The following is a 23387-nucleotide window of genomic DNA, read 5'->3' as shown; positions in this document are numbered from 1 at the left end:
CAAATAACCAAACTCAAACCAAACCAGTCTTTGGAATCACTGAACATAAAGGCCCAAACTAACTTTTTGTTAACAGATAGCTCTATCAATCATTCAACTATATGAGAAATTCTTCCTAGAAATGTTTGATACTCTGATGCAGACACATAGATCTTTTTCTTTTTTTTAATCTCCTTTGAGGAAATACTCTGAAAACAATCCTACTTTTTACTATTGTTGATTTATCTGACATAGAAACCCAAATAGAAGAACTGCTGCTACTAAAACATACCTATTTAGAAAGAAAAGTTCATTTAAGCCATATAGAAACACAGATAATGAGTACTTGTTTTGAAACACTGGAGATTTTCTTCTTCATCAGCAGGTAAACCCAAACAGAAATGCATCCATTTCTTTGTGGCCGATTTGACTTAAAACACTATGGAACCTGTTAGACATATAGATATCCAGACATGTGCTAACCTGTGCTTAGGACTCAACTTCTAGTGAGTGGAGTTCACACATGGGACAAAACTTATAATTTTCCCATCAACTGACAAAAGAGAGAACAGGAAGAATATTTTAACTATACTTGAATGTAGTTGGATTACATAACTCCTATGTAGATTCTCTGTAATTCTTTGCCTTTTGTACATACAAATACGAAACTATGATATGAATATATTACAAAATACAAAATATTGATCTATAAGAAATAAGCTGACACTTGACTACTCAGCAGAAATAATGCAAGTCATAAGATACTGGAAAGAAAGTATCAAAGTGTTAAAAATAATTCCCAACCTTTAGAATTCTCTACCTTGCAAAAATATCCTTCAATACCAGCATGGTTGCAACAACAGTTATGAGAAATGCTCTGCTTTTGAGTGTATTTTGAAGACAGAACAAACTGGATTGGATATGGATACATGAAACAAGAAACCATAGATTGCTTCAAGGTTTCAGGCCAAGAATTGCATGAACAGACTTTCCATTTGCTGAGATGGGAAGACTGAAAGAATAAATTTGTGGGTGTTGGAGGGTGAAGGATAGTGGATAGCAGAACTCAGGTTTGGAAATGTTAAGTTTTGAGATGTCAATGAGACATCCTAGTGAAGATGAAAAGGAGGTGGTTGTACATTCAAGTCCGGAGTTCAAGACAGAAACCCATGCTACAGATACACATTTGAGAGTCAAGAGTAAATACACAAGACTAGATGAATTCACTGATGGATGAGTACATATACAAGAAGAGAAGCAGTCTAAGACTGAGCTTGAGGATACTCAAACATTTGGAGGTCATGGAGGATGAACTAGAAGAGCCTGAAACAGGATAGCCAAAGAGATGAAAAGAAAATCAAATGAGCATGGTACCTCAGAAGCCAAAGGAGTAGCTAAAAACACAACTGATTATATTTGTCAAATGTTGCTGATAGGTGAAACAAAATGAAGACTGAGGATCAACCACTGAATTGAGCAACATGAAAGTAAATATTGCCTCGTAAAAAGTTTTCATAGAATGTGGGAGAAAAGACAGATTACAGTAGATTTAAAAGAGAATAAAATGTAAGATTCTGGAGCCAGAAGTTTAGACAACTCTTTCAGTAAAATTCCTGTAAATGAGACACAAAACTTAGTCCAAATTTGTAATATCTGAATAACATGATTACAAATCTGAACTAAGGGACAAATACGAAAGTATTGCAGAATTTATAGACTATTTCAGATTTTTCAAATTTCTTAAGTATACACAGATAATTACCAAAAACTGATCATAAAAGTAGAGGGCAACAAATTTCAGAAATTTGAAATCTAACAGTATGTTCTGCGAAGCAATGTAATTAGCAAGAAGTCAATCAAAGATAAGTGAAAATTCATTATGTTTTTGGATACTTAAAATCACACTTTTAAACAACCAATAGATCAAGAAGTAATGATGGAAAACTGGAAAACATTTCAAAAGTACATAACAAAACTTAAGGATAGATTCAAATAAGTATTTTGAGGAAAACTTATGGCTTTAAATGTTTATATCAGAAATAAAGCTGAAAAGTAATAATATAAGCATTTGTCTGAAAAACTTAAAAATAAATCTAAAGAAAATAGAGACAATAAAGAACAAAACTTAATGAGGATCACCAAAGCAAATGTTAGTCCTTTGAAAAGACTAATGACAACAGACTAAAAAAGAGGAAATCACTACAGATTCTGTAGACATTAAAATGTTCATAGGCTATTGTAAACAAAATTATTCAAAAAATGTTTTAAAATTTAGAGAAAGTGAACTAATGCCTCAAAAGTATCTATTGAATGGCATAAGAAGAAACTTCTAATTGTTTCTTTATCCATTAAACAAATAAAATAAATCCTTCCCTCAAAAAAAAAAAAAAAGTTGGGCCCAAAAGGCTTCATTGGTTAAGTACTAAAACTCTAATATTATTCAAATTCTTCAAGGTAATAAAAGAAGACAAAATGAATTGAGAAGATTATTATAAGGTTTACATGACATTGATAACAAATTCTGATTTTAAGTAGTCCTAAGAAAGGCAAGTTATTGGCCAAAATCAATTATAAAAATAAATGTAAATATCTCAAACAAAACATTAGTTAATGTACAACAGTAATCTATAAAAAGTATAATATATCCTGACCGATTTGACAAAGCACATCTATTCCTGAAAAAAAAGTTCTCAGTAATCTGAGAATAAAAGGAAACTTCTTCAACCTGATAGAAGACATCTATGAAAAACATACAGCTAACATCATACTAACTGTTGAGAGTCTAAATGCTTCCCCCTACGATGTGGAACAAGACAAGGATGTCTACTTCACCATTTCTACTGAACACTGTTAGTAGATATTCTAGCCAATGCAATAAGAAACAGAAAACAAAAACAAACAAACAAAAAAAAAGCATGCAGACTAAGCATGTAAAACTGTCTTTATTTGCAGATGCTCTAAGTGTCTATGTAGAAAATTAACCAGATTCTACAAAAAGGCCACTAGAACCAAAATGTAAATTTAGCAAAGTTGTAAAATACCAGATAAATATACAAAAATCAATTGTAGGACTTCTGATTTCAACTCTGACAAATAAGGAGCTTAGAAACTGTCATTTCCATTGTTATAAGAACAAAAAGATGAACAAAATGAAAATCAAAGACTTGCTGTGACACATTAGAAGAGTCAATTACAGAGCAAACTGCCAATTCAAAATCTGAAACGAATAATCAAGATCTGCTCATCTGGAACAAAAGCCAGCTGAATCACAAATGGTTAAGAAATTTAAATGATAAATTTGATGCATTGCTGGAAGCTGAGTTTGTACTAATATGAGAGTGTTCTCATATTAGTGTGAGGGGCCACACTAGGGGCCACAATCTTAGAAGGGTCCCTATATTTCAGTGTGTTTACCTCCAGGAACTCCAGTAGGTTCTCACAGTAAAGATCTGAGAAAGATCCCCTTATGACTCTGACAGGGGAAAAGTAATTATTATGAAATATGCCCAGAGCATTCTCCATAATAGGCTTAATCTTCAAGTAAAAAGACTTTACCAGAGCCTTATCCCAGCTAGAGAAGGGCATTTCTGCCACTTTACCCTCTCTAGCCTTCCTGTTTCACATAAGTGGATAAAAAAATAAAAGTTATACCACTGGAAAACATGTTCCCTCCTCTCACCTAACCAACACATTAATAGTGCTCCATGATAATCACAGTGAATTACAAGCAAAAGAGCTGCAAGATGCAAGCTCTCACTTAGGAGGGATACTTAAGGAAGCTTAAAGTCAAAAAGAGAAACAATCAGAACATAGGAATTTGAAGTCTCTGGCATCTGCATCTACAACACACACTGAACTTAGATCAACTTCCAGTCAAATTAACATAAACATTTACACTAAAGGCTTATTTACTTCAGTTAACACCCAATATGTGTGGCTTCAACAAAAAAAAATTACAAGGCATGCCAAAAGTCAAGCAAAAACACAACCTGAAGAATGAAACCAGACTCAGATATAACACAGACATGGGAATTATCAGAAAATTTAAAATAACTATGATTAACTGGTTAAGGAGATTAATGGAAAAAGTAGACAATATGCAGTAATAGGTGGGTAACATAAACAGATGAAAACCTGAGAGAAACAAAATGAAATGCTAGAAAGTAAATTATTGTGACAAAAATGAAGAATATCTTTGATGGTCTCATCAGCAGATTAGACACAGTCAAGCATAAATCATTGAGCTCGAAAACAGGTCAATAAAACTTCCCAAACTAAAATGTGAAATGAAAAAGAAAAAAAAACAAAACAACAGAACATCCAAGAACTGTGGGTATAATTGAAATACCAAAAGGAGAAAAAATAAGAGAATAAGAGCATAAGAAATATTTGAAATAATTATAAAATAAGTCATGGGGATGAAAAGTACAGCATAGGGAATATAGTCAATAATACTGTAATAACTGTACAGTGATCCATGGAAACTACACTTGTTGTGGCGAACATTTCATAATGTATATAAATTGTCAAATCACTGTTACACACCTAAAACTAATACATATCAACTACACTTCAATTTTAAAAATGTTTTAAGTAGAGGCGCCTGGGTGGCTCAATTAAGCGTCCGACTTCGGCTTAGGTCATGATCTCGCGGTCTGTGGGTTTGAGCCCCGCGTAGGGCTCTGTGCTGACAGCTCAGAGCCTGGAGCCTGTTTCAGATTCTGTGTCTCCCTCTTTCTCTGACCCTCCCCTGTTCATGCTCTCTCATTCTCTGTCTCAAAAATAAATAAATGTTAAAAAAAAATTTTTAATAAAAAATGTTTTCAGTAATAACAGCCTAGAACTTTCCAAAATTAATGTACAGTATCTATAGGTAGAGAACTGTATAACAATGATGAAAGAAATCAAAGATCTAAATACATGGATAAATATTCCATGTTCATGGATTGAAACATCCCATATTAAGATGTCAGTTGTGGAGCACCTGGCTGGCTCAGTGGGTTGAGTGTTCAACTTGTGATTTCGGCTCAGGTCATGATCTCACAGTCGTGAGATCAAGCCCTGTGCTGGGCTCCATGGTGGGCATGGAGCCTGCTTAAGATTCTTTTTCTCCCTGACTCTCTCTGCCCCTCCCTCACTCCCCTCTCTCAAAAAAATTAAAAAATAAAAATAAAATAAAATAAAGATGTCAGTTTTCCCCAACTTGATCTACAGATTCAATGCAAACCCAATTTAAATCTCAGAAAGCTATTTTATAAATATTTATTGTAGAATCAGAGAAACTGATTCTAAATTTTACATGGAAAGGCAAAAGACCAAGAATAGTCAATACACTATTGGCGACAAGAAAGTTGGAGGATTCACAATACCTAGTTTCAAGACTTACAATAAAGCAATAATAATCAAAACAGCATGGTTTGGCAAAAGAATAAACAAAATAGATCAATGGAACACAATGGAGATCCCAGAAATAGGTCCACACAAATATAAGCAACTGATCTTTGACAAAGGATCAAAGACAACACAGAAAGGGCAGTCTTTCAACAAATGGTGCTGGAACGATTTTAAGACATCCATATGCAATTTAAGTGAACTGAGATACAAACTTTATATCTTTCACAAAAATTAACTCAACATAGATCACTGACTTTAAGCATGAAATGCAAAACTATACAACTTCTAGAAAAAAACACAAGAGAAAAATATGTGCACTTGGGTTTGGTTATGTGTTTTTAAACACATTAAACACCAAAAATACTATCCATGAAATAAAAAAGTAAGTTGAACTTTATCAAAATTTAAAATTTCTGCTTTACAAAAGACACTTTTAAAAGAATGAAAAGACAAGGCACAGATAGGGAGAAGATATTTGCAAACCACATATCTGATAACAACATGTATTCAAAGGATTCTTAAAATTCAATAGTAAGCAAACAAACAAAACAACTGAAAAATTGGCAAAATACGTAAACAGATACCTTATCAAAGAAAAGATACAGATGGCAAGTAACAATATGAAAAGATGCTCCACATCATTTGTCATTAGTGAATTGCAAATTAAAACAATGAGATATTGCTACATAGTTATTATACCTATTAAAATGGCTAAAATACAAAAATCTGACAATATCAAATGCTGATAAGGATATGGAGCAACAGAAACTCTCACTCATTGCTGGTGAGAATACAAAATAGTACAGTCACTTTGAAAGAGTTGGGCAGTTTCTTATAAAGCTAAATACAGATTTACTCAATCTGTATTTCAACAATTCAGCAATTATTCCCCTAGGTATTTACTGATTTGAAAACCTATGTCCACACAAAAACCTACACATGAAAGTTTACAGCAGCTTTATTCATAATTGCCAAAAACTGATAAGCAACCAAGACGTCCTTCAATAGGTGCATGAATAAACACACTGTGGTACCTACATCAATGATAAGAAGAAATGAGCGATTCAGTTATGAAAAAACACAAACGAACCTAAAATGCACATTGCTAAGTGAAAGAAGCTGGTCTGAAAAGGTTGTATACTGTATGATTTCAATTATATGACATTCTTGAAAAGGCGCACAATTCCTCAGCAAGGTGATAAAGATCAAAATCAACAGTAATAAATCATATTGATAATATGTACCCATGATACCCTGGATATATATGTACCCTAAAATGGCATTTTACTTTTGTGACCTTTCTCTCAAAAACATATTACCCAGTCTAATCATGAGAAAAACAGAAGATAAATCCCAATTGAGAGACATTCCACAAAATACCTGATCAGTACTCTTCAAAACTGTCAAGGTCATCAAAAACAAGGAAAGTCTGAGACTGTCATAGCCAAGAGAAGCCTAAGGAGACATGACAACTAAATGTAATGTAGTGTCCTGGATGAGATCCTGGAACAGAAAAAGGACATTAGGGGAAAACTAAGGAAATCTGAATAAAAGTATGGACTTCAGTTAATAATAATGCATCAAGTAATAGATTCTTTAATCGTAATAAATGTAATGTACTAATGTAAGATATTAATAACAGAGGAAACTGGGTGTGAGGTAAGTAGGAACTCTACCATCTTCACAATTGCTCTGTAAATCTAAAACTGCCCTAAAATACAAAGTTTATCTTTAAAAACAACTGTATTTTCATATACAAGCAATAAAAATCAGAAAGTAAAATTTTAAATTTCCATTTATAACAGCATCAAAAAATAGGAAATACTCAGAGATAAATCTGACAAAAAAAGAAGTACGAGAACACTCTAAAAACTATAAAACATTGCTGAGGGAAATTAAAGATGTAAAGAATGGAAAGACACACTGTATTTATGAGTGGGAACACTTGATACTCTAGATGTCAGTGTCCCCCAGTTCCAATCAAATTCCCAAGCAGGCTTTTTTTGTATACACTGTGAAGCTGATTCTAAAATTAAAATAAAATACAAAGGAACTAGAATAGCCAAAACTACTTTGAGAAAGGACAAAGTTAAAGACTAATATTACCTAATGTGAAGACTTTAAAAATAAAACCAAAGTAATCAGGCAGGTAGTATTGGAATCAAGATATATAAACAGATCCATCAAGCAAAACAGATCTTCAAGAAACAGACCTACACATATATGGACAAATGACTTTCTACAAAGGCACAAAAACAATTCACTATGAAAAGGATAGGTTTTTTGTTTGTTTGTTTTAATTTTTTTTTTAACGTTTATTTATTTTTTGAGACAGAGAGAGACAGAGCATGAACAGGGGAGGGTCAGAGAGAGGGAGACACAGAATCGGAAACAGGCTCCAGGCTCTGAGCTGTCAGCACACAGAGCCCGACGCGGGGCTCGAACTCACGGACCGCGAGATCATGACCTGAGCCGAAGTCGGCCACTTAACCGACTGAGCCACCCAGGCGCCCCTGGAAAGGATAGTTTTATAATAAGTGGTATTGGAACATTTGGTTATCATTATGCAAAAAAAAAAAAAAAAAAGTGAACTTTGATTTATATCCTGTGTACTAAACACAAAAACTTTGAAATGGATCACAGATTTAAATGTTAAATTTTAATGTTAAACTGCTAGAATAAAACACAGAAAAAAAATATTACCTTAGCCCTGATAACAATTTCTTTAAAAGAATACAAAAAGCTGGATAAAATTTTTAAAAAATCAATAAACTTCACTTAATCAAAATGAAAAACATTTGCTCATTAAAAGACACTTAATAAAAAGGCAAGCCACAGGCTGGGAGAAAATATTTGCAAAATACATGTGACGCAGGACTTACAATATAGAAAGGACTTTTACAACTTGATAGTAATTTAAACAATTCAATAAAAGTGTGCAAAAGATTGAACAGACACTAAAGAAGACAAATGTATGGCATATAAGCACATGTACAGATGCTCAAAATCATTGGTTATTACGGAAGGCAAATTAAAACCATAAAACCTACCTAATAGAATGTTAAAGATTAAAAAGATAATGCACACCAAGTGTTGGTGAGGCTATGTAACACCTGGAACACTTATACACTACTGGTACAAATGTAAAATAAAATAATACAACCACTTTGGAAAGCAGTTTAATGGTTTCTTTAAAAGTTAAACATACAAACATCACAAGACTCAGTCACTATACTCTTAGGTATTTATCCAAGAAAAATAAAAGCTTATGTCCATACAAAGACTCATATAAGAATGTACATGAAAGTTTTATTTTTTATAGTCCAAAACTGGAAACAACCAAAATGTCCATGAGGTTTATTCATACAATGGAATAAACTATTGATTATATAACATAGATAAATTTCAAAATAATTATGCTGAGGGAAGGCAGCCCGATAAAAGAATATATACTACATGATTTTATTTATATAACATTTTAGAAAATCCAAACAAATCTCTATAACAGAAAACAAATCAGTGGTCGTCCAGAGATTGGCAGAATAAGTTAGAAGTTACAGAGGGGCAGGAGGAAACTTTTGGGAATGATGGATAAGGCCACTATTTTGACTGTGCTACAGGTATATACATATGTCAAAACAAGCTAAACACTTTTAAAAATATGTGCAGTTTACTGTATGTATGTCAATTAGACTCTAATAACACTGTTAAAAGAAAACAAGTGTATGCAAAAACCCTCAGAAGTATTATACTTCTATCTGTTAGAATATTTTAATAAACTACTTTCAAGGAACTTTTAATGACACAGGAAAATGCTTATGATATACAATTAAATGAAACTGGGCAACATCAATTGCACAGAAAGTTTATATAATACGGATGGAAATATTTCTGATTAGAAAGAGACCTATATTAATGATAGTTTTCAGTGAGTTACAGAATCATGGATGATTTAAATTTTCTTTACCCTTTTCTCTATTTTCCAAGGTTTTCTTTGTTGTTGTCATCTTATTTTATTATTTTTATTTTACCCAAGGCTGCAGTATCCTTTTAAACAGGAAATTAAAAAATAAATGAAGCGAGGGGCACCTGGGTGGCTTAGTTGGTTAAGTGTCTGACTTCGGCTCAGGTCATAATCTCGTGGTTTGTGAGTTCAAGCCCCACATTGATCTCCCTGCTATCTCAGCACAGACCCTGCCTTGGATCCTCTATCCCCCTTTCTCTGCCCCTCCTCCGCTTGCTCTCTGTCTCTCTCAAAATAAATAAATAAACTTTAAAGTAAATGAATGAATGAGTGAATGAATGAATGAAAAAAATTTGAGTGATTATCTATCCTGACAAGTGATTTCAACATATGTACTACAGACCCATGAATGAATGATTGAATGAATGAATGAATGAATGAAGGGAAAAAATTTGAGTGATTATCTATCCTGACAAGTGGTGTAAAAATATGTACCACAGACCCTTGAAAGATCAAACAGGAGACTCTTGGAACTCTTATGTGAACCAAGAATTATCTGTAGACTTAAAAATATATTTCACACTCCTATGAACAACTATTTTTCAAATATTCACAGACGCGCTGCAATTCAACATTACCAAATCTGTAAAACTCTATTTTTCACAGCAGCAGATACTAAAAGTAAAATTCCTAACATGGAGGTCCTCAAAAACTTATTCCCCTTTTTTATTTTTAATATGAAATTATTGTCAAATTGGTTTCCATACAACACCCAGTGCTCATCCCAACAGGTGCCCTCCTCGATGCCCATCACCAACTTTGGCATATCTTTTGCTACCATACCAGTCAGTATATAGGAAGGGCTAAGTACCCACGTGGCCTTCAATTAACAGAAGTTCCAATACATGTTCTTACACATTCAAACACCAAAGTCAAATACGCTCTATACCCAGAAGGACTTTGTAAAAGCTATGTCAGTTAAATATTAAGGCTTTATGCAAATGTAAGATGAAGATTACTGGAAGTTTGATTCCTAGTTAAATATGGCATTACTAGTCTGTAAGTGATCTTGGGAAAAATCATTTAATGTGTGCTGAGGTTTCTACAATTGCTTCATAATAATCCTCTCAGAAATTAAAGTCAACAAATAACTTAATTATCATTATAAAATACACTATAAAAACAGATCTAGTAGTTAAACTACTTGTTTAAAGGTAATTTAGTTTACCTCAAAGAATTATTCTCTGCCTTTTGTCTTCCAAGTTCACTTTCTGTATCCATTGCCTTCCTTGCTAGTGATTTCATTTCTTTTTCCACAGTGGTTATGGTTTCCTTCATCAAAGTCATGTTTGACATTTGCTCCATACGTTCATCATCAAGCTATACAAGTAGAATGACAAGGTTACTGCCATCACTAACAAAATCTTCCTAAAGAGACATCCTCTCTTTGTACAAACTGTGGCATATGACAAGATTTACACTAGGAGATGATCAGATGAGACCTGAATATTGTGGGAGGCTGTATGGACAAGGTATTGTGGAGCAGGAACAAGAATAAGCCACTGCACGGCCTGTGCATAATGCCTATCACAGTATATGTATCTATATGTTCAATCTGGTTCATTTTGAATGTAGCATATGTATCTTATTTGCACAAAGATTTATTTGTTGTTCAACATTAATAAGATACACATATAAAGTGGAATTATGAAAAAAAAATGTTTTCCTCTCCTGAGTAATGCTTTTTTTTTTCTCTTTATAACAACATTGACAAATTTATAAATATATTCAATTAAACCTGGTAACAGAAAAGCAACTTCCTCTAATTGTTTATATAGTCATAACATATCAAATATATATTCATAGCATCTCAAATCCTTGACTAGTAAAAAAGTGATGCTTCACATTTAAATTGTTTAAATATATTATTCTCATTAATTTTCATTCCATAATAATTTTCTCTACCTTAGCTACTCTTTAGGTAGAATAAGCCAGTTTCTCTGTATCTGGAAATGTTATCTTTAATGAAATAGGGAGATGAGAAAGTTGCTAACGTCCCTGAGAATGCATCCCTAATGGGTTGTTGGTTTTTTTTTTAAAGAACACACTTTGCAACCTAACACAAAAAACTTTACTTACATATTTTTTTGGAAGAAAATAAACACTGATAAGGAGATAATTTATACCATACATACCACCTTAAATATTTTAGGACTACAAACACTGTCTTAGAAAAATGAAAGAACCTCTCTGAACATAGGAAAAAAGAGAAAGGGGGAAGCCACTGACAATTTATAGCCAAAAGCACAACAGTGATGTTTCTTTACGTTATGAACTGTACACTCCAGCTCCTCTATCCTTTGTTCCAAGTGAGCCTTCTCATTAAATGCTGTCTCTTGGGCAATCTGTTAAAAAAAAAAAAAATGTTTTCAATGTTGCTGCACTATGTTTCACAAATGGTCACACAGATAAAATTCGTCCAAACCTTTAGCCTTTCCCTCAGGCTATCTCGTTCTGTGGTCATTCTTCGTAAATCAGTGAAGGCCACATCTCTTTCAGTCTCCACCCGTCGGAGGATGGCATGTGCTGTTGTTGATTTAGGAGACTTACAGTTTTTCATCATTTCTCGTCGAAGTCGGGCAATTTCTTCCTGTGCCTATTATTTAAATGCAAGACTTCTATTTAACAAAGCTTTGGAATAGACATAAATATAGCTATCTTATATCCAGCCAGTTAAAATACAAACCATATATAAAAATGCATACAACAGGATAATGAGTTTATACTCATTTTTTTTTTAATGAGTTTATACAAATAAACTCAAATGATGTCCAAAAATGCAAGTGAATGTATAATTAGAAGTTTGGTTTATAATATTTTTGCCAAAATTTTTTTTTAAATTAATTTAGAGACAGTCAATGCAAGACAGAATGTTTTACTAAGAAATAGATACGTAGATATAGAGGTCTGGGCAAGATGGCGGCTTAGGAGGACGCTGGGCTCACCGCACGTCCTGCTGATCACTTAGATTCCATCTACACCTGCCTAAATAACCCAGAAAACCGCCAGAGGATTCGCAGAACAGAGTCGCCGGAGCCAAACGCAGACGAGAGGCCCACGGAAGAGGGTAGGAAGGGCGGCGAGGCGGTGCGCGCTCCACGGACTGGCGGGAGGGAGCCGGGGCGGAGGGGCGGCTCGCCGGCCAAGCAGAGCCCCCGAGTCTGGCTGGCAAAAGCGGAGGGGCAGGGCGGACTGTGTTCCGACAGCAAGCGCGACTTAGCGTCTGGGAGGTCATAAGTTAACAGCTCTGCTCGGAAAGCGGGAAGGCTGGAGGACAAAGGGAGGGAGAGCTGCTGAGCCCCCTGACAACAGAGCTCAGTTTGGTGGGGAACAAAGGCGCTCGCCAGCGCCATCTCCCCCGCCCATCCCCCAGCCGAAATCCCAAAGGGAACCGGTTCCTGCCAGGGAACTTGCTCGCTCCGCGCAAACACCCAACTCTGCGCTTCTGCGGAGCCAAACCTCCGGCAGCGGATCTGACTCCCTCCCGCTGCCACAGGGCCCCTCCTGAAGTGGATCACCTAAGGAGAAGCGATCTAAGCCTGCCCCTCCTGCCCCCGAGCACCTTGCCTACCCACCCCAGCTAATACGCCAGATCCCCAGCATCACAAGCCTGGCAGGGTGCAAGTAGCCCAGACGAGCCACACCACCCCACAGTGAATCCCGCCCCTAGGAGAGGGGAAGAGAAGGCACACACCAGTCTGACTGTGGCCCCAGCGGTGGGCTGGGGGCAGACATCAGGTCTGACTGCGGCCCCGCCCACCAACTCCAGGTATACACCACAGCACAGGGGAAGTGCCCTGCAGGTCCTCACCACGCCAGGGACTATCCAAAATGACCAAGCGGAAGAACTCCCCTCAGAAGAATCTCCAGGAAATAACAACAGCTAATGAGCTGATCAAAAAGGATTTAAATAATATAACAGAAAGTGAATTTAGAATAATAGTCATAAAATTAATCGCTGGGCTTGAAAACAGTATACAGGACAGCAGAGAATCTCTTGCTACAGAGATCAAGGGACTAAGGAACAGTCACGAGGAGCTGAAAAACGCTTTAAACGAAATGCATAACAAAATGGAAACCACCACAGCTCGGCTTGAAGAGGCAGAGGAGAGAATAGGTGAACTAGAAGATAAAGTTATGGAAAAAGAGGAAGCTGAGAAAAAGAGAGATAAAAAAATCCAGGAGTATGAGGGGAAAATTAGAGAATTAAGTGATACACTAAAAAGAAATAATATACGCATAATTGGTATCCCAGAGGAGGAAGAGAGAGGGAAAGGTGCTGAAGGGGTACTTGAAGAAATCATAGCTGAGAACTTCCCTGAACTGGGGAAGGAAAAAGGCATTGAAATCCAAGAGGCACAGAGAACTCCCTTCAGACGTAACTTGAATCGATCTTCTGCACGACATATCATAGTGAAACTGGCAAAATACAAGGATAAAGAGAAAATTCTGAAAGCAGCAAGGGGTAAACGTGCCCTCACATATAAAGGGAGACCTATAAGACTCGTGACTGATCTCTCTTTTGAAACTTGGCAGGCCAGAAAGAATTGGCAAGAGATTTTCAGGGTGCTAGACAGAAAAAATATGCAGCCAAGAATCCTTTATCCAGCAAGTCTGTCATTTAGAATAGAAGGAGAGATAAAGGTCTTCCCAAACAAACAAAAACTGAAGGAATTTGTCACCACTAAACCAGCCCTACAAGAGATCCTAAGGGGGACCCTGTGAGACAAAGTCCCAGAGACATCACTATAAGCATAAAACATACAGACATCACAATGACTCTAAACCCGTATCTTTCTATAATAACACTGAATGTAAATGGATTAAATGCGCCAACCAAAAGACATAGGGTATCAGAATGGATAAAAAAACAAGACCCATCTATTTGCTGTCTACAAGAGACTCATTTTAGACCTGAGGACACCTTTAGATTGAGAGTGAGGGGATGGAGAACTATTTATCATGCGACTGGAAGCCAAAAGAAAGCTGGAGTAGCCATACTTATATCAGACAAACTAGACTTTAAATTAAAGGCTGTAACAAGAGATGAAGAAGGACATTATATAATAGTTACAGGGTCTATCCATCAGGAAGAGCTAACAATTATAAATGTCTATGCACCGAATACCGGAGCCCCCAAATATATAAAACAATTACTCATAAACATAAGCAACCTTATTGATAAGAATGTGGTAATTGCAGGGGACTTTAATACACCACTTACAGAAATGGATAGATCATCTAGACACACGGTCAATAAAGAAACAAGGGCCCTGAATGAGACATTGGATCAGATGGACTTGACAGATATATTTAGAACTCTGCATCCCAAAGCAACAGAATATACTTTCTTCTCGAGTGCACATGGAACATTCTCCAAGATAGATCATATACTGGGTCACAAAACAGCCCTTCATAAGTTTACAAGAATTGAAATTATACCATGCTTACTTTCAGACCACAATGCTATGAAGCTTGAAATCAACCACAGAAAAAAGTCTGGAAAACCTCCAAAAGCATGGAGGTTAAAGAACACCCTACTAACGAATGAGTGGGTCAACCAGGCAATTAGAGAAGAAATTAAAAAATATATGGAAACAAACGAAAATGAAAATACAACAATCCAAACGCTTTGGGACGCAGCAAAGGCAGTCCTGAGAGGAAAATACATTGCAATCCAGGCCTATCTCAAGAAACAAGAAAAATCCCAAATACAAAATCTAACAGCACACCTAAAGGAACTAGAAGCAGAACAGCAAAGGCAGCCTAAGCCCAGCAGAAGAAGAGAAATAATAAAGATCAGAGCAGAAATAAACAATATAGAAACTAAAAAAACTGTAGAGCAGATCAACGAAACCAAGAGTTGGTTTTTTGAAAAAATAAACAAAATTGACAAACCTCTAGCCAGGCTTCTCAAAAAGAAAAGGGAGATGACCCAAATAGATAAAATCATGAATGAAAATGGAATGATTACAACCAATCCCTCAGAGATACAAACAATTATCAGGGAATACTATGAAAACTTATATGCCAACAAATTGGACAACCTGGAAGAAATGGACAAATTCCTGAACACCCACACTCTTCCAAAACTCAATCAGGAGGAAATAGAAAGCTTGAACAGACCCATAACCAGCGAAGAAATTGAATCGGTTATCAAAAATCTCCCAACAAATAAGAGTCCAGGACCAGATGGCTTCCCAGGGGAGTTCTACCAGACGTTTAAAGCAGAGATAATACCTATCCTTCTCAAGCTATTCCAAGAAATAGAAAGGGAAGGAAAACTTCCAGACTCATTCTATGAAGCCAGTATTACTTTGATTCCTAAACCAGACAGAGACCCAGTAAAAAAAGAGAACTACAGGCCAATATCCCTGATGAATATGGATGCAAAAATTCTCAATAAGATACTAGCAAATCGAATTCAACGGCATATAAAAAGAATTATTCACCATGATCAAGTGGGATTCATTCCTGGGATGCAGGGCTGGTTCAACATTCGCAAATCAATCAACGTGATACATCACATTAACAAAAAAAGAGAGAAGAACCATATGATCCTGTCAATCGATGCAGAAAAGGCCTTCGACAAAATCCAGCACCCTTTCTTAATAAAAACCCTTGAGAAAGTCGGGATAGAAGGAACATACTTAAAGATCATAAAAGCCATTTATGAAAAGCCCACAGCTAACATCATCCTCAACGGGGAAAAACTGAAAGCTTTTTCCCTGAGATCAGGAACACGACAAGGATGCCCACTCTCACCGCTGCTGTTTAACATAGTGCTGGAAGTTCTAGCATCAGCAATCAGACAACAAAAGGAAATCAAAGGCATCAAAATTGGCAAAGATGAAGTCAAGCTTTCGCTTTTTGCAGATGACATGATATTATACATGGAAAATCCGATAGACTCCACCAAAAGTCTGCTAGAACTGATACAGGAATTCAGCAAAGTTGCAGGATACAAAATCAATGTACAGAAATCAGTTGCATTCTTATACACTAACAATGAAGCAACAGAAAGACAAATAAAGAAACTGATCCCATTCACAATTGCACCAAGAAGCATAAAATACCTAGGAATAAATCTAACCAAAGATGTAAAGGATCTGTATGCTGAAAACTATAGAAAGCTTCTGAAGGAAATTGAAGAAGATTTAAAGAAATGGAAAGACATTCCCTGCTCATGGATTGGAAAAATAAATATTGTCAAAATGTCAATACTACCCAAAGCTATCTACACATTCAATGCAATCCCAATCAAAATTGCACCAGCATTCTTCTCGAAACTAGAACAAGCAATCCTAAAATTCATATGGAACCACAAAAGGCCCCGAATAGCCAAAGGAATTTTGAAGAAGAAGACCAAAGCAGGAGGCATCACAATCCCAGACTTTAGCCTCTACTACAAAGCTGTCATCATCAAGACAGCATGGTATTGGCACCAAAACAGACACATAGACCAATGGAATAGAATAGAAACCCCAGAACTAGACCCACAAACGTATGGCCAACTCATCTTTGACAAAGCAGGAAAGAACATCCAATGGAAAAAAGACAGCCTCTTTAACAAATGGTGCTGGGAGAACTGGACAGCAACATGCAGAAGGTTGAAACTAGACCACTTTCTCACACCATTCACAAAAATAAACTCAAAATGGATAAAGGACCTAAATGTGAGACAGGAAACCATCAAAACCTTAGAGGAGAAAGCAGGAAAAGACCTCTCTGACCTCAGCCGTAGCAATCTCTTACTCGACACATCCCCAAAGGCAAGGGAATTAAAAGCAAAAGTGAATTACTGGGACCTTATGAAGATAAAAAGCTTCTGCACAGCAAAGGAAACAACCAACAAAACTAAAAGGCAACCAACGGAATGGGAAAAGATATTCGCAAATGACATATCGGACAAAGGGCTAGTATCCAAAATCTATAAAGAGCTCACCAAACTCCACACCCGAAAAACAAATAACCCAGTGAAGAAATGGGCAGAAAACATGAATAGACACTTCTCTAAAGAAGACATCCGGATGGCCAACAGGCACATGAAAAGATGTTCAGCGTCGCTCCTTATCAGGGAAATACAAATCAAAACCACACTCAGGTATCACCTCACGCCAGTCAGAGTGGCCAAAATGAACAAATCAGGAGACTATAGATGCTGGAGAGGATGTGGAGAAACGGGAACCCTCTTGCACTGTTGGTGGGAATGCAAATTGGTGCAGCCGCTCTGGAAAGCAGTGTGGAGGTTCCTCAGAAAATTAAAAATAGACCTACCCTATGACCCAGCAATAGCACTGCTAGGAATTTATCCAAGGGATACAGGAGCACTGATGCATAGGGCCACTTGTACCCCAATGTTCATAGCAGCACTCTCAACAATAGCCAAATTATGGAAAGAGCCTAAATGTCCATCAACTGATGAATGGATAAAGAAATTGTGGTTTATATACACAATGGAATATTACATGGCAATGAGAAAAAATGAAATATGGCCTTTTGTAGCAACGTGGATGGAACTGGAGAGTGTGATGCTAAGTGAAATAAGCCATACAGAGAAAGACAGATACCATATGGTCTCACTCTTATGTGGATCCTGAGAAACTTAACAGGAACCCATGGGGGAGGGGAAGGAAAAAAAAAAAAAAAAGAGGTTAGAATGGGAGAGAGCCAAAGCATAAGAGACTGTTAAAAACTGAGAACAAACTGAGGGTTGATGGGGGGTGGGAGGGAGGAGAGGGTGGGTGATGGGTATTGAGGAGGGCACCTTTTGGGATGAGCACTGGGTGTTGTATGGAAACCAATTTGTCAATAAATTTCAGAAAAAAAAAAAAATAAATAAATAAATAAAAAACATAAAAAAAAAAAAAAAAAAAAAAAAAACCTTAGAGGAGAAAGCAGGAAAAGACCTCTCTGACCTCAGCCGTAGCAATCTCTTACTCGACACATCCCCAAAGGCAAGGGAATTAAAAGCAAAAGTGAATTACTGGGACCTTATGAAGATAAAAAGCTTCTGCACAGCAAAGGAAACAACCAACAAAACTAAAAGGCAACCAACGGAATGGGAAAAGATATTCGCAAATGACATAGCGGACAAAGGGCTAGTATCCAAAATCTATAAAGAGCTCACCAAACTCCACACCCGAAAAACAAATAACCCCGTGAAGAAATGGGCAGAAAACATGAATAGACACTTCTCTAAAGAAGACATCCGGATGGCCAACAGGCACATGAAAAGATGTTCAGCGTCGCTCCTTATCAGGGAAATACAAATCAAAACCACACTCAGGTATCACCTCACGCCAGTCAGAGTGGCCAAAATGAACAAATCAGGAGACTATAGATGCTGGCGAGGATGTGGAGAAACGGGAACCCTCTTGCACTGTTGGTGGGAATGCAAATTGGTGCAGCCGCTCTGGAAAGCAGTGTGGAGGTTCCTCAGAAAATTAAAAATAGACCTACCCTATGACCCAGCAATAGCACTGCTAGGAATTTATCCAAGGGATACAGGAGTACTGATGCATAGGGCCACTTGTACCCCAATGTTCATAGCAGCACTCTCAACAATAGCCAAATTATGGAAAGAGCCTAAATGTCCATCAACTGATGAATGGATAAAGAAATTGTGGTTTATATACACAATGGAATATTACGTGGCAATGAGAAAAAATGAAATATGGCCTTTTGTAGCAACGTGGATGGAACTGGAGAGTGTGATGCTAAGTGAAATAAGCCATACAGAGAAAGACAGATACCATATGGTTTCACTCTTATGTGGATCCTGAGAAACTTACCAGGAACCCATGGGGGAGGGGAAGGAAAAAAAAAAAAAAAAGAGGTTAGAATGGGAGAGAGCCAAAGCATAAGAGACTGTTAAAAACTGAGAACAAACTGAGGGTTGATGGGGGGTGGGAGGGAGGAGAGGGTGGGTGATGGGTATTGAGGAGGGCACCTTTTGGGATGAGCACTGGGTGTTGTATGGAAACCAATTTGTCAATAAATTTCAGAAAAAAAAAAACAAAACAAAAAAAAACAAAACAAAAAGAAATAGATACGTATTACTACAACCATTTTGTGATATAAATTTGAATTCAGCAAAATTCAGGTAGAATACAGTTGTTTTTGTTTTTGTTTTTGTTTTGAGGGGAAGGGGCAGAGAGAGAGGGAGACTGTCAAGAAGACTCTACACCCAGAGAAGAGCCTGACTCTGGACTTGATCTCATGACTGTGAGATCATGACCTAAGCCAAAATCAAGAGTCAGATGCTTAACCAAGTGAGCCACCCAGGCACTCCCAGGTAGAATACAATTTTAATAAATATTAGTGTTCCTGTATTTCTCTACAAAAATATATAAGCCATTTCCACATTCTGGCTACTTTTACCCTGAAAGAAAGGCCCATCAATCCTTACCAACAACCCGACATACTCTCACACACTTGTTCAACCACCCTCAGGTCCCAAACCTATTCCACACCTAAAGATAATTTCATCTCCTACTTTGCTGCTCCAATCCCTAATCTTCCTTCCTCTTGATTTTGATTGCTACCTATTCAGCTGGTCCCCAAGTCTCAGAGGAAGATGTATTACCTCCCAATTTCCACAGCTAAGACTTCACCAGAATCCTGGACCTCATCTCCTGAAATGTCTTCTAAGATACTCCTGACTCAGGAGTTAACCCATGAACAACATGGGTTTGAAGTGATACAAAGGTCCACTTATACACAGATTTTTTTCAATAAATACAGTATAGTACTATAAACGTATTTTCTTCTCCTTATGATTTTCTTAATAACATTGTGTGTATATATACACAATATATGTACATAAATGTATGTGTATATATATGTACACAAAATATGTACATATATATATATGTACATATATAAGAGATGTGTTAGTTGATTTTGTGTTATTGGTAAAGCTTCTGGTCAACAGTAGATTATTAGTAATTAAGTTTTGGGGAAGTCAAAACTTAGATCTCCAACTGTGCAGGAGGGTTGACATCCCTAGCCCTGCCTTGTTCAAGACACAACTATATAATTATTTCCTCTCACTTTGAATAGCACCCTCTCCACTAGCTCTTTCTCCCCTGCCTTCAGCCATGGCACAAGGCTCCCATATCACGAAAAACTGTCACTAAATCTTGCTGCCCACTTACCATCCTGTTATCTCTTTTGCATTGGCATATAATTTTTTTTTAAGCACCATGGTCTGTACCCATTGCCTGTTCTTCAGCACCTACTCTCCCATTCCAGTGTAACCTGGCTCCTATACCTACCATTTTGCAGAATTTCATCTAATGACCTCACCAAATGGCCTTTCCTCAGCTCCTGTTTTTGATATTTGGCAACATTTGACATTGTCTTTAACACACTCTTTGAGATTCTTTCCTCTCTTGGACTTAATATTGTTCTACCTTAGTTTTCTGTCTTTATCTCTTTCAAAGCTCCTCTACCAATTAAATAAAATGTCCCAACATAACATCTTGACTTCTCTGTTCCTCTATAGCTTTCTCATTCAGAGACCTCATCCACTCTGAAGGCCCAAAACTTACCTCTAAGCAGATGAATTACCCATCTACATATTCAGCTCTTACCTCTCTTCCCACTCCAGTCCCATGTTTCTTTCTGCCTGAATACAATTACTTTCTGAATGTACAACCATCATCTTACTCCATCTGTCTGAAACCAACACATTTTTTCCCTCAAGTCACCAATGGCTTTACTATTTCTTTTTCTACTACCACAGTTCTTCAGTCATTCAAAAAAGAATTTCAGTCTTGGGGCGCCTGGGTGGCTCAGTCAGTTAAATGTCCAACCTTGGCTCAGGTCATGATCTCAGAGTTTGTGAGTTCGAGCTCCGCATCAGGCTCTGTGCTGATAGCTCAGGGGCTAGAGCCTGCTTCAGATTCTGTGTGTGTGTCTCTCTCTACCCCTTTCCTGCTTGTGCTCTGTGTCTCTCTCTCAAAAGTAAAAATAATACATGTTAAAAAAAAAATTAGAAAACAAAAAAGAATTTCAGTCATTTCCATTCATCCCCTCTTTTTGCTAAAACCAAATCTTCTCAAGGTTTCCTTTATAGTGTCTTTTACACCTGTCTCTATCTTTATTTCAACAGATAGCACCCTAAACTTACTTTGTGTTTCTTTGTTTAGATTTATTTATTTTGAGAGAGACAGAGAGCATGAGCGGGGAGGGGCAGAGAGAGAGGGAGACAGAGAATCCCAACCAGGCTCCACACTATCAGCACAGAGCCCAACACAGGGCTTGAACTCATGAACTGTGAGATCATAACCTGAGCTGAAACCAAGAGATGGCTGCTCAACCAACTAAGCTACCCAGGCACCTCCCACCCCCGCCACCACCACTGGCCAGTTTAGTTCTTAATGCCTCACGAACAGACTGCTTTCACAGCCTTCTAAAAAGTCCACAGTTTCTCCTTCCTCCAATTCTCTTGAAAGAAAAATTGTTATATAAAAAGATAACAGAGGGGCGCCTGGGTGGCGCAGTCGGTTAGGCGTCCGACTTCAGCCAGGTCACGATCTCGCGGTCCGGGAGTTCGAGCCCCGCGTCGGGCTCTGGGCTGATGGCTCAGAGCCTGGAGCCTGTTTCCGATTCTGTGTCTCCCTCTCTCTCTGCCCCTCCCCCGTTCATGCTCTGTCTCTCTCTGTCCCAAAAATAAATAAACGTTGAAAAAACAAAAAATTAAAAAAAAAAAAAGATAACAGATTATGAAAAAAAATAATATAAAATTGTTAACAGGTTAAAATTGTAAAAATGTGGCTTTGGTCATTTCTTCTCTAAAAATAACCAGATTGCCAGTGCTTATAAAGCAAAGTATAAACCCCGTGTAAGACCCATTGAAGAGCTTCTACCATGTACTCAAGAAGTTGGCAAACTACATAAAGCTCACAGGCCAAACCTAACCCGCCTCCTGTTTTTGTAGGTCTGTGGGCTGAGAATGTTTTTTATGTTCTTCAATGATTAAAAAAAAGCAAACGAAGATTTCACAATATGTATAATAAGTGAAAATAATGATATTCAAATTTCTGCGTCCAAAAGTAAAAGTTATACTGTATATAGTTATATGCAAAAGTTACATTGTAACACAGCCAAAAATTTGTAGATTGTCCAAAGCTACTTTCATACTACAACACAGTTCAATAGCGGTGATAAATTGCATGGCCTGCAGAGCCCAAGATATTTATTTTCTGGGCCTTTACAGAAAAGGTTTGCAGACCCCTGCTCTAGTCCAATTTACCTCTCAAGACTTAGCGCCCTCTTACTCCAATGGCACAAATTAGTCTTAAATTGAGCCATTTATCTACTCATTTTTCTGCCTTTGTTCTTTGCCTCACACAATTCCTTTAGTCTGGAATGTTCCTTCTTACCCCTTTTAAGATAAAAGGAACTCCATTCTTCCTTCAGGACTCAAATTCCACATCATCTAGCAAAGATTTCCTTGATCACAACAACTAAGAAATACACACTTCTTTTATTTCTTACAATATCTTCTGGACTACTTATGCTAAAGTAACAAAAAGTAAATATAAGACAATATACTTTATCTCCCCCAATAAATTGCAAACATAGAAAACAGTGTTCGTATTTTATCATTTTTTTCTCTCTTAGAGTGGCAAGCAGTAATTCTTACTAAAATGTATTTTTATTTAAAATTTATTTACTTAAATTTAAATGTAAAATTTGTTTTATTAAAATAAAATTTTATTTATTTATTTTAATATTTTATTTCTTTTATTCTTAAAATTATGTTGGTGATTTATGGGGTTTAATATTTGTTGAGTAAATAAGCTATATGATTAATAAGGACTATATGTATATAACTTTAAGCTACAAATAGAGATAAACTACAAACTGATCTTACTCTCCTAAATTAAGCAAATTATATGTCAGCTCCTAAAGTGACTGACATTACATCTAGTGATGTTAGCGTTTTCTAACCCTAAAATCAAAATCTTTTTACCTTGAA

At 36.8% G+C, this 23387-nt stretch overlaps 1 protein-coding gene across 6 annotated transcripts in view; it reads right to left on the bottom strand.

The window, feature by feature from the left end:
• The window catches only part of TSGA10 (testis specific 10), a 166736-nt gene that overhangs the window by 113715 nt on the left and 29634 nt on the right, over window positions 1–23387 (bottom strand). For all 6 annotated transcript variants that reach the window (XM_043603186.1, XM_043603185.1, XM_043603184.1 and 3 more), the window contains 3 exons: window positions 11823–11993; window positions 11665–11742; window positions 10566–10717 (listed from right to left, as the gene is read on the bottom strand). In XM_043603186.1, the coding sequence (XP_043459121.1) occupies window positions 10566–10717; window positions 11665–11742; window positions 11823–11993 (401 nt within the window). The remainder of the gene's footprint in view (window positions 1–10565; window positions 10718–11664; window positions 11743–11822; window positions 11994–23387) is intronic.

The sequence above is a fragment of the Prionailurus bengalensis genome, chromosome A3 (assembly GCF_016509475.1).
Source record: "Prionailurus bengalensis isolate Pbe53 chromosome A3, Fcat_Pben_1.1_paternal_pri, whole genome shotgun sequence".
Lineage (NCBI taxonomy): Eukaryota > Metazoa > Chordata > Mammalia > Carnivora > Felidae > Prionailurus > Prionailurus bengalensis.
Note: the sequence above shows the minus strand (reverse complement) of the source record. Positions and strands in the feature narration are given on the sequence as shown.